Source organism: Tiliqua scincoides, chromosome 5, assembly GCF_035046505.1.
Source record: "Tiliqua scincoides isolate rTilSci1 chromosome 5, rTilSci1.hap2, whole genome shotgun sequence".
Taxonomy (NCBI): Eukaryota; Metazoa; Chordata; class Lepidosauria; order Squamata; family Scincidae; genus Tiliqua; species Tiliqua scincoides.
Window position 1 is genome coordinate 87796739 of NC_089825.1, and position 12651 is coordinate 87809389.

Sequence of the window (12651 nt, forward strand, 5' to 3'; positions counted from 1 at the left end):
TAAAACAAGGTTCTGAATCAGACAGAAACGCAAGAGACTTTACATAGCCATTAAGCAGCATCCCACTCAATCACCTTCCCACCATTGCTCTACATAACCCAATCTTGCTGTCCCTCCACCTCATACCTTTGACAGCATTCACCACCGCAACTGGCAAGGGGATGGGCTTCTCCATAGTCATGTTGTTGTGAGCGATGCGCAGCCCAGCAGCCGAAGATCGAGCAAGAGTCTCCCGGGAGAAGAAGTAATCCAACAGACGTCTGGTCATAAGCTCTGGTTTGTCAGTGGATATCTGAGACAGGTCTTCCAACTGGTGATAAGTGATGAAGACTTGAGAGTTGGGGACCAATTCCAGCTTGACTCTCCCATTTTCCTATCCAAGAAGGGATGGGGAGAGATAGAAAGAGATGTTACGTTAGTCTAAAATGTGCCTCCAAACTATGGCCTGCGGGAATGGCAGTGGTGAAGCCTTACCATTTTGCCCTGCTACCTCCAGTCTTTGCGCCCAATCTGTGCAGCCGCTTCCAATTGCCCCAGGAGGCTCTGCGCCCCAGGGGAAGCGGCCACCCAGTACAAGTTTCTGCACAATCGGGCACGAAGACAGGAGGTGGCAGGGCAGAACAGTAAAGCTTCACCACCGCCTGAGATGATTTTCTTGGTTCACCGGATCCAGCTTGTGGGCTAGAGTATGGAGACCCAAGCTTAGTTTTAGTGCAGAAAGGCCCACCTTTCTTGCAGCTAAGGAAGCCTGATTCTGATGGCTGCAAAACCTTCCTAGAAATGGGGCAAGTTTATTTTGCTTTCACTGGGCCAAACTTCTATTGCCTTCAAACGCAGCAGCTCAGGGAGTTACATAATCAAGCCACAAATGGGTTTGTTTACCTTCTTTGTATTTTATGTGGGTTTTGGGGTGTGCCCAAATATTTGAGAGAAAATAGCATTTTTATAGTTGGAATTATGGCTACCTGGCACTTTATTAAAGTTCAAACAACTACTCAGCTGTTCTTCCTCTAAGCTGAAGTCTCCAGGTGTAGAGACCACTGCATTTCAAGCGAAAAAACACATTTTGCCTTGAACACTTGCACTACATTTTATTCCAATCCCTCAATGTTCAATAGAGTTACCTCTTTACAGACAACCGCTGTCAACTAAAGGCCTCACATCAACAACCTAAGAGGCCCATATCCCACACATGACTCTGCCTGGGTTGCAATCAATTCCTTCTTAATTTGAAATGAGACAGACTCTGAATCCATCCAATCTTAGTCCTCAACTAATATTTTAATATCAGCATGGCACCCAGGCAGGAAGCCTTGTCTTCCTAAGTTACCCACCTCCACTGGCAATGCCCAGACTGGTGTGCCATCAGGTAGCGTCTCTTGCACATTGTTCTCACACAAGTAGGTAGCATCACTTAACACAGTGGGACTTTCCAACGTGTCTTCTGTATTTATCCAGGGTGATAAACTCCTTGGTCCTCTGTTTTGGGTCTTCCAATCTGGGGTGATATTTGAGACTGTGACAGGAGTTTGCTTCTGATCTTCACAAGAAGGTGGTGAGTAGCGACCACTGACCTGCAAGAGAAATATTTGGGGATACATGAAGGGCTAAGCTGGATGGTATACAGACTTACTGAAGTCTGGATCAGGTTGATTTGTGCAACTTTGGGTTTAAATATGCTTTAAAATTAAGGCAGTTGTCATCAAGGTAAGTCTGTCATCATAGCATTTCGCAAGGCAGTTTAGGCCTCAACCCCTGGGCATCAAGATTTCCCAAATGTTCCCTTACCTCAAGGAGGCCTGTGGGACTGTGCCCCAATGCGGGATACAGTGTGTGCTCTGTTGGTACGGCTGCATTAGTAGGGATGGGATTTAGTTAGGATTGGGCAGAAAGTAACTACAGCTGCAATCCTAACCACACTTTCCTGGGAGTAAACCCCATTGAACAAAATAGAACTTACTTCTGAGTAGACTTGGTTAGGATTGTGCCCTAACTCCTGAACCTTGGTTACCAACAGTTTCCCCATGACTTCTGTGTTTTTAGTTCCGGCTCTGCTAGAATTCAGCATAGCAGGGATAATACAGGCATGTCCTGGTATCTGTGGGGGATCCGTTCTGGACCCCCCTCCATGGATACCCCCCCACCCCTCTGTGGTTCCCCCCCCCATGTGTCGAGTACAACATTTTAAACATTTACCAGGGTGAAAATCAAGCTGATATTTGCCCCAGTTAAGTGTTTAAAATGATATAATGGTGGTGCAATGGCGGGAGTGGGTGCGTGTGGAGGGAGGGGGGTCCCCACATCTGAGGATACCTGAAACTGAGGATACAGGATTCATGGATATGGGGGTCCCCCTGTATTGGAGAAAATTTCAAATGTCATGAAGTCTCTATAAGGTACCTAGGTTAACTAGGATGAGGAGCTATAGCCCCACGACACAAAGTTCATAGCCAAGACATTCCTTCAGAAAATCTTGAAAATTGTAGCTCTACAAATAATTTCCAGGTTTAACAGAAATCTGATAATTTCCAGAATTTCTAAACATAAATCTGGCAATTAAACAGGGTTAGGCTAGCAACACAAATGTAGCCTTTGCCTGGGAATCTGTCCGTCATTTCAATCCGTGGAATGGAAGCAGAACTTTCCATAACATTCTCTGTAATCATCTCAAAAGTGTGTATGCAGAACATGTTTGACCTGACAAGGGATTATGCCACATACCAGCTGATCCTGAACTATACTCTGAGAACATCTGCTTTAGAGTTTAACCAGAGAAGTAAGATAAAGAAAATTATGTAGATAAATTCTGACTCTCTTATTCACAGTTTGCCCCCTGCCAAAGAAGAAAACACTCAATAGTTATGGTTCCTCTATATGGGCCCTACCTGTGCACCTACAAGGTTCTCCAACATTCCCACCAAGCCTTTGAGGAACTGAATATTGCTTTCATTAACATCTGAGGAAAGAAGAGCACAGACAGTGAAAAAAAGAATGAAACGCTGGTCAGGACTTTAGGAAATCTCTAGAAGGGAGAATTCACACAATGTGGGTTAACTTCCTCCAGTTTTATCCTGGGTTAAAGAGCATATACGTGTGGGTTCCGTTTCTAAAGTAATTTTCTATGTGACAATACAATGATTCTCCCCTTCCTCTGGCATTGTAAAGCTTGTGTTCTGTTACTAGGTGCCACTACAGAGCTGCTGTATGCTTCAACATTTACAAAGTGACTGAAAACAGCAATCTAGTGACACCTACTGATGCAGCAAAAAGATGAGAGAAGTTCATTGAAAACAAAACTTGCAACATACCTGCTTTTGCAGGCATTACCTTAGCAAGGGCATGTCAAATTTCACCAGCCTCCTTTGTTAACAGCCAGGTCAGATTAACAAATGAGAAAATGGCTATTCCAAGATTGGGGTGCTTTTCAGACATGTGGGTTTCATTGCCAAAAAGCAAAGAGGTACATGGAACACAGATCAAAAAACCCAAGCCCAATAGATTTTTACTTAAGCCATTTCTGCCCAATGTTGCATATATGCAACAGGGATCAAATGTGTACACCTGCGGGTGGGCAGAAATGGGTTAATTACATTGCATCTTATGGTAAACAGAGCTACTAATATGTCCAAGCACATAATTAGATTTCTGTTGCATGATGCCATATTCTGAGAAACTCAGCTTTCTATTATTTTTTTTTAAAAGGGTTCTTTAGTTCTCATTGTTTGGGGAAAAAGTCCTGAAATCCTACAGACAGAAACATACTACACTTGGCACTTTAGAAGGCCCAAATTGTTTTGCATACATTGGCTTAAATCCAGACCAAGTCAATCAATGCTTTACTGCCACTGAAATTGAAGAGACATATAATTCAAAACTCACTTTTAAGTGCCATTCATTTCCATGGGACTTAAACATAATCAACTTCCTCTGCATCTGGGTCATTATTTCACAAAATCCTTACAACCTGCAAGGCAGATTAGTATTACAGGTCCAGCCTATTTATACACAGATTTTTTATATACAGATTTGACTCAGCAGGAATGGCCTCTCCAAATGAGAAGGAATGTGCTGATCCCTGGAGGAGGGGAAAAATGCATCCCTTTAAAATCAGTTTTAAGAACTGAACAGTAACAATAGCCTCCTTAATGAGAGAGAGAGGGCAGCTGGCTGACAATCCATCAATCCTTCTCTCTCCGGGTGACCCCTCCCTTCCCCCTGAGCATGTGAAAGAAAGGTGATCACTTAGCATTGGTGAAGGGAGGGGCTGACTGAAGCCCCTTTCTAAGCACTTGGAGGCCAACTGATTGATGGATTGTCTTCTTAATGACTTATCTTACATCACAAAGGTCAGCAAGGCTGTTTTTAAATCACAGCAAAGAAACTTTGTTTTTTAAATTGATTTGCTATAGTGCGTTTTTTGCCATCCATGTGAGAGCTTGGAATGGAACCCACAAGAATAACGAAGCTCGACCTGTATTAGCTCCACAATGTAACTGCGCAGTGGGGGCAGGGCTGAGAGTTTATGGTTTGCTCTGGCCACCTGGTCTGTGGCAGAGGAGATATCTGAGCTGCGGACTTCACTGTTCAGACTTTTACCTCCTGTGCCATTCTACACCAGCACAACCCTGACCTTGTGCCTATGATCTCATTAGTAGCCTAATTCCAGCTTCCATAACCTCTCCTCCCTCCACTCCTCTTTTACCCAAGGAATTGTGCCTGGTTCCCAGCAGTTCTCTGGCTGGTGTAGTTCCTCCTGCTACGTTCTTGGCAGACAGAAAGTCATTCTGTTCTTCCAGGTTCCAGAGCTGGTCTTTCAGCTCCTGGTTCTCTAGCTCCAGTTCCCGGATCCTTTTCTCTTGCTGAGCAGCAGCCTCCTCTTGAGAGGCAAGAGTTGTCCGCAGCTCCGCAACCTGCTGCTCCAGTTCTCGGATCAGCTCAGTGTAGAGAGCCGTGACTCTGCCTTCATCCCCAACAGCTGTGCAGTTGTGCCTGCTCTGATGGCAGCATCCCAAGAGAAAATCCCTGGACGGGGCGCAGACAGAAACACAGGACACTGGATGAGCAGCATCTGGGACATCCGATGACCTTGTGAATTGAGGCATGTTTAAGGAATACTGATTATGGAGAGCCAAACTCCGAAAGGCAGGTCTGTACATCCCTTCCAGTTCCAGCACCGGTGAGAATGAAGGGACAAGGCTTGGATCAGCATAGTTCCCACTGGCAAACCTGGCTTTTTTCTGGTTTTTGCTGTCTTCGTATGAACAGGCAAGGAGAGAGTTGATGTTTCCAGTACTGCTCAGAGGATGGGTGCTGAAAACAGACAAAAGCCAACAAGAAAGAAAGAAAAAAAAATCAGTATTTTGCACACTTGTTTGCTTATTGGCAAACTGCGGGGGGTGGGGGGGAGGAGGAGAGGGTAAGGTGGGTCTACTCTTGTGAAATACATGCTTCCAAAAAAGTAGAAGGGTTAGAATTAATATCAGGCAGCAGAGTGACACTATAACTATTACACATTACCAGCTCTTAAAATCACTATGGGTCCAACCCTAACCAACAAACAGGCCTCCATGACTGACACCCAACTGCAGGATGCAGCATGTGCCCCACTGGCACAGCTATGCCAGTGCTGGAAAGGTGGTTAGGATTGGACCCCTACCTTGTAGGCACCTCACCATACCTCACTGTACCATAGGTGGTGGTGATTCCTTCCCTGCTTCAATGCCCCAAGCTCTGTACGGCCTGACTACAGGTTTAAACTCTGCCTCTAGAACAGGGGTCTTTAAACTTTTCAGTCGAAGGGCCGCATCAAATATCTGACACAGTGTCGAGGGCCGGGGGAAAAAATTAAATATAAAATTTAATAAATACATTAGAGTTGGAACTTAGATGAATGACTGAAATGAATGAATGAATGGGCTCAAATGTCCAGGATTTCTCCAAGCACCTACACAGCCCAAGAAATAAAGCACACATACTTAAATGGACCTCCATTCCCCCACCCCACAAACACAATTCTGGTTGTGTTTGGTCAACAGGGCCAGAGGCTCTCAGGGGATCAGAGGTTGGCCGAGGGCTGGGTTTGGAGACCCCTGCTCTAGAAAGGCCACAAAACTGAATTAAAATTGAGTGTTGGGAGAGTTAGTACAGACAAAAGAAAATATTTCTTTACTCAGCATATGGTTGGTCTGTGGAACTCCTTGCCACACTATGTGGTGATGGCATCTGGCCTGGACGCCTTTAAAAGGGAATTGGACAAGTTTCTGGAGGAAAAATCCATTATGAGTTACAAGCCATGGTGTGCATTTACAACCTCCTGATTATAGAAATGGGCTATGTCAGAATGCCAGATGCAAGGGAGGACACCAGGATGAGGTCTCTTGTTATCTGGTGTGCTCCCTGGGGCATTTGGTGGGCCGCTGTGAGATACAGGAAGCTGGACTAGATGGGCCTATGGCCTGATCCAGTGGGGCTGTTCTTATGTAAAGATTCAGGGGACAGCTTATCACTAGGTGAGATCCAAAGTTCTTTCTTGCAAGATAGCAGTGTCAATTTCCTTTCCCAGAGCTAATTTTACTATCTAGCTGTTTTAGCAATGTACCAGGTGTGTCTCACTTAATGACTGAGATAAGTTCTCTGATCCCCATTGTTATGCAATTAGGTTGTTAAGTGAACACTCAGCCCAATATAGTGCCTTTGTTGTGTAAACACACCCTGCCAGGCACAGGCTACTGGAGTCTGATTGCCTCTTCTTTACATTAAGAGTATCTTTGTTGCATAAACAGACACTCTAGTGCAGGCTATGAGAGACCTGATTGCCTCATTGAGAGCCTCTCTGTTGTGCTTTGACCACATTAGGAGGAAGGTAAGGTTGTTAAGTGACACAGGCCTGAATGTCAAAGTGGCAATTACCTTATTAGTATGCATTTACCCAGGATACCCCTAATTTTTTTACTGGTACTGGTTCCCCCCCACCCCAGCAACATTGCCAGAAAACAAAAAACACAAGTAATTGCCCATATAGAAACTTAGGGCTTCAGTTGTTTTTTGCTTCCCAATTGTCAACAGTAATTCTTTCTTGTCTGATTCATGATGTCCAGTCCAACCAGCAAACAATGTTGGACAAGATTCCATTCATGTTTACAGAGAAAGAAAGGGGTAGGAAGTTTCTGCTTACAGGATTAAAGGACGGGATTCCCATTTTCATACCAACACAAGATATCCCAAGGTTCCAACACAAGATACTTCCTGTTCTAGGGAACCCTGTAGCTATAGGATGAGTTTTGATTTATTTAAACTCTGTAAAACAGCTACATTCACCATGGGACCCAAGTCATTTCACATAATAGCAATCCTGAGGTTCAAAAGGATGCCATGGCAGCAATATGATTGTGAAGCCTGGCTGTGAATCTTTAAAGTAGATAAATTCTGACTCGCTTATTCACAGATGATGCTGCATGATTTAATGAACATCACTCCCAATTACAGCACAATCCAATGCACTGTTCTGCCCACCAGATGTGTATGCCCCTGCCTCTGGCCTCATCAGACATCCACATATGGGTGACACCTGCTTACCTGTCTCAGATCCCCTCCCATGAAGCCAAACCTGTAGCAAGCCTGTAGCCAAACCATCAATACAGTGTAACAGAAAGGGGGGGGGGGAAAGATTAGGAAAGAAGAAGACAAGGAAAGCATGAACTTAGGGGAAAGCTTAAAAAAATTAAAAACTAACTGCTCTGCTGAATTGGCAGCTCTGTTAAATGTCAAGGTTGTTTCTTAGCAAACTAACAAAGCGTCTAGCTAGCTAACCACAGACACCTGCTGAACTTTAGATGAGATTAACTTAAGAAGACAGCACACATTTTAATCAGAAAAGCAAGCATCCTTGCACAAGTCAAAGTGAGACAAGGCTCACTTTGAAAGTAAGGAGGGGGCGATAAGATGAAAGGGAGAAGTGGAAAGTACCAGGGAAACTTCTGCCTTTGAAGGCTCTCTGTTTGAATTGCAACTGAAATAGATAAAGACGCTAGGCAATGAGCAGATAAGCCTCATTTTGGCAGAAGAATACATGTCGTAGCAAGGACAGTCTGCCTGTGTTCACTTACAGTTTTAAAATTGTTATTCTTCCATGCTTTCAGAGGAAAAGGCACATATAGGCAAAATAGTCTTTGCCCTAAAGCAGAGGTGTCCAAAGTTTTTGGCTGGAGGGCCACATCACCTCTCTGACACTGTGTCGGGGGCCAGGGAAAAAAAAGAATTAATTTACATTTAAAATTTGAATAAATTTACATAAGTTTACATAAATGAATATATTAAAGATGGACATATGAATGAATGAAGGTCTTGCAGTAGCTCAAGGCCTATAAAAGGCCTTGCACAAAGCAAGACTGGCCTTTCCTTTGCTGCTTCTGCTGCATCACAGACATGCAAGCAGTGGAAACAGCAAGCAGTGGAGGGAGCCCTCATCCCACAGCTCACGCGAGAGGTCAAACAGTCGCCCTCACGCTGAGAGCCGTTGCGTCGGGCCAGTGCTGGCTCCAACAAATCTCCGGAGGGCCAGAGGCTCATTGGAGACTGGAGGCTCCCTGAGGGCCACATTGGGAAGCCTCAAGGGCCGCATGTGGCCCCCGGGCCGGGGTTTGGGCACCCCTGCCCTAAAGTGTAACCCACATATGGGGACATAGTAGTCATTAGAAGTAAGACTTAAGAAACCAAAAGTTTGCTTAATTTTAGAAAAGTCTTAAGAACAGACAAAAGCTTTAACATTGCAGGAAAGCTTCACAGGTGTTCAAATGTTTGGATTAACACAAGGGAAAGGTATGCAGAGATAAGATAACGGTACCAGTCAAAATACATTGTGTCATCTCTTTTAATGATGTTACTAGTCAAACAATCTGTATAATTGGAAGGTTCAGCACTGGGTCAATACCGGATAAAATGATACTATAGCACCCCCTGCTAGCTTTTGAAAACTTTGTAATTCAATACGTTTAATTTCACCTTTTTTGGAAACCTGTAACTTGAAACTCATCTATGAGTTGTCTCTAAGGTTATCTTTAGCCTATTAAGAGTTTGCCCCATCTATGCTGTGGATTTTCAGCAAATAGGGAGTCTAGATTTCAGACAAAGAGCCAAGAACGGTATAAAAAGTGTCCCACGCCTCTAAAAAGAGCCTTTTGGATTTGAGCTAAGTCTCCCAGAGGCCACAGACATGTCTTGCTGAAACAATAAACAGCCTTCATAGCCTTCCACCTTTCAGTGTCTTGCTTATGTGGTCTCAGTGGCACTGGAGAGACCCACCCCTGTCTACCAACTGGAACTGCCCTTTGCGGCAGGGTACGACATGGGTATGACATTTCCCTGGAATATAGGACTGGAATGCATAATAGATTATCTCATAATCACAATAAAAAATCAATTGTCTCCAAACCCCAGACTGGGGGCCAGATGTGGCCCACGGCAAGCTTCTATCTGGCTAACGGCAATCCAAATGTGACTGGAGCTGTGTTCCAGTCATGTTTGGAGGGTGTTCTGAGGAGTGGGTAGGCCACATGCCTCCCCTCAGATGCTTTCTAAAGCCTGAAAAACTAGAAGTGACATTTTGGGACCTTAGGCTTTCTAATGTATTTATTTAAATTTTATATTTTAATTTTTTTTTTCACCATACCAGGTATTTGATGTGGTCTTCTGGCTGAAAACTTTAGAGACCCCTGGTTTAGACCTACACACATTAGATTTTAGGTGTATAGGTGCCATGCAAATGTTGCACTCATATGTGGGCATCTGGCCAGCCTCAAGATAAGCCAGTCACATTTGATGTGCAGTGTGGTATAGTCTCACTACTGTACCGCAAGTTGCATCTATTAGCAGAGAAGTCTGCCTTTACTAGCAAAGTTTACTATTCATTTACTTTGGTAAGGAAGGTGCAAATAAAGTGCTATCTTCTTCAGTCTGCAGGTTGAAAGCACACTACTTTCTGCAAAGGTTTCACAAGTACAGATAAATGCTGTCAATCACCAACCTAGCTAGATGCAAACCAAAGCAAAAGCAAAGGGGGGAAAAAACCATGCATTCTTTATGAACACATGTAATATGTTTTTAAAATGTTCCAGAAGTTTGGGTTCTTTGCAGAACCTTCTAGCAACCGTCACTGCACAAATTCAGCCACTACAAATTCAATGCAAATGCAGGCACCAAAATAAATAAACACATAAATTACAATACTTGTCTCATTAACAAAGACACACCTCTACCTGCTTGAAGTCATATTGTCTCACCCAAGTTTGACCCTCATTTATTTGCTGCATGGCTGGGTGAATGCGTCTCCCAATTACAGTTCCTTTTTTCTGGCCAATATAATTGGCCAACCAGCAAACATAATTGCTGCTGCAGCTGGAATGACAAGGAAGTGTTTTGTTCAACACAACTCAGCTTGTGAAATGTCCTCATTTCATTTGTTTCATTTTTTTTCTCCTACCCTTCCTTCAAGAAGTTCAAAGCAGTGTGCATGTAATTCTCAGGTAGTTACTGGTAAGGTCAAGCTTCAGAGATAGGACACACCAGAAGATAGGACTCATCAGGTCAGACCATGTGTATAGTTAGCTAAAAACAGTTTCTTCAGAGTATCATCCATGTGACAATTACATAGAAAAGTATTTGTAGCAGATGTTCCACAGCTATGAAGCTGTCTACCTCTGTTACCATTGCAAAGTCATTTTGGACAGGCCACAACATACACATACCACTAGAAAAAAAAACACTTAACTCAGTGACACAGTACAGTGCCTGGACTTTCTCCATACCTGAAACATTTTTCCAGAACTTGAATTTGAGAGGCCAATTTGTGGGGCTGATGAAAACTGGGGCTCTCCAGAGTGGCACCTCTCATTCCTGGATCCAGCTGCTTCAATTGTGGGTGCCTCTCCTTCTGTGGGATATCACCCATCCCTTGCTGCATAGCCAGGGGACAAGGCTTGGTGGATCAGTCACACTTTCTGCTGTTCCTTCCCATTTCTGAAAAGGCCAGCTCCTGTAATAAAAATGGTCTGAGACCAAGCTGCTTGTTTGAGGCAGGATTTAGGAGGGCTCAGCCCTGGAGTTTGTTGTCAGAACACAGATACAGAATTGGTGAAGTGATAAAGAAATAATGCTTCTCAGCTAGTGCAACATGCCTTTCCTGTTCACTGTTCACTAAGCACAACTTCCACACTGTGACTTGCAGACATGCTTGATCTCCAATTTTCCATCTTCCTCATGCTCTTTTAATGCTCATGATTTTGCTTGTAAGATTCTGATTTTACCCCATTTCCTTTCCCATGCCACTTCTTCTGCAAGAGGTCATATACAGCTGCCCATCTCCAACTTCCATTTCCCTCTCCCATTCATTTTCTGGCCCTTTCAACCTTAATGCCCCATTTCATCTTCAAGCTTCTTACATCATCTAAGGCAGTGGTGCACCAGGACCCACTTTTTAGAGTGACAGTCTGATGGGGCCCATCAAAAGTTTTGTCATTAACATGGAAGATCATGGCTGGCAGTGACATCATCAATCTAGGCTTCAAACCTAAGCCGCGATCAGCCCAAAATCCCATTACACAGTGCGCTTGTGCTGTTATTTTGCATAGTTCAGAATTCAGACTTTCCAGCTCAGAAAGTCAAAGCAGAACACAGGCTTGGGTCTTTCTTCAACCACACAGCCATCCTTTCTTTCCAGCATCCCATCTTCCCACCTATTCAGGGCAAAGCACCATGCCTCTCTCCCATCAGGAGCCTGTCCTGCCCTGCAGCTCTGTATGCTGTATTTTCAGCTCTGTATTTTTAAAGGCAGCTGAGCTAGGAGCTACGCAACCCACCTAAAATTGGCTCATGAGTGGGTCCTGACCCACAGTTTGAGAAAGCTCTGGAAGGTCATTTTTTATGCCCAGATTCAGCCATGCCATGCCAGGGTGCTGCTAAGCACATGCAGAGTGCCTTCACTTTACAAAGAAGTAACCAAAGCAAACCACACAAGCTGGGATGACATGCAAGTTCTCTTACGACAAGATGGCACAGGCTGGAGCTCCAGTTTGTTGCTACTGCCACAGAATACTAATGTGGGCCTTCATTTCATTATTTCATCAAATTTCCCAAGCCCCTACGCTCAGCCTTACCATGAATGGTAGCAAGCCTGTGCATCTGTTGCAATCTCACCATAAACACTACTACATCCTACAAAAGTGGCGTTTTTCCCTAATGCTTTACTTAGTACAGTTTGAAATTTCATTGTGCATTGAATTTGTAAGCCCTGGGGATACACTTACAAAAAGAAATGCTAGAATTTGATACATAAAGGGATCAACAGAGCTCAGCTGGAACCATTAGGTTTGTCTTAAGATTGCAACCCTGAGATCTGTTTTCAGTCTCAGAGTTGGCCCCCTGAGCAGTAGGGATGGACAAGGGGATCACCATACATGTGCAATCTACAGTTCTCAGTCTTTATACATTGCATCCAAGCTTACCCAAGCAGCTGCTCCACAAGCTCACTCCAACTGTGTGAGGGTCTCTCCCCGATTCCAAGGGGCTGCAGGCACTCCGATGCTTAAGGAAGTCCTCCATGTGTCTGTTTACAACCTCTCGCACCACTTCCTGGTCCTCTTGCCTCCGCCTCTTTGC

At 44.2% G+C, this 12651-nt stretch overlaps 1 protein-coding gene across 3 annotated transcripts in view; it reads right to left on the reverse strand.

Annotated features, from left to right (window-relative positions):
• Positions 1 to 12651, reverse strand: part of LOC136651361 (uncharacterized) — a 16258-nt gene extending 3607 nt beyond the window's left edge. Inside the window, exons 1-6 of one of the 3 annotated variants that reach the window (XM_066627660.1) lie at positions 12498 to 12651; positions 10803 to 11029; positions 4703 to 5310; positions 2886 to 2956; positions 1335 to 1574; positions 127 to 373 (exon numbers count right to left, since the gene is read on the reverse strand). In XM_066627660.1, the coding sequence (XP_066483757.1) occupies positions 127 to 373; positions 1335 to 1574; positions 2886 to 2956; positions 4703 to 5310; positions 10803 to 10957 (1321 nt within the window). In that variant the 5' untranslated portion in view covers positions 10958 to 11029; positions 12498 to 12651. Of the gene's footprint in view, positions 1 to 126; positions 374 to 1334; positions 1575 to 2885; positions 2957 to 4702; positions 5311 to 10247; positions 10321 to 10802; positions 11030 to 12497 lie in introns of those variants that run through there. The other 2 variants (XM_066627662.1, XM_066627661.1) reach the window with 2 other exon arrangements.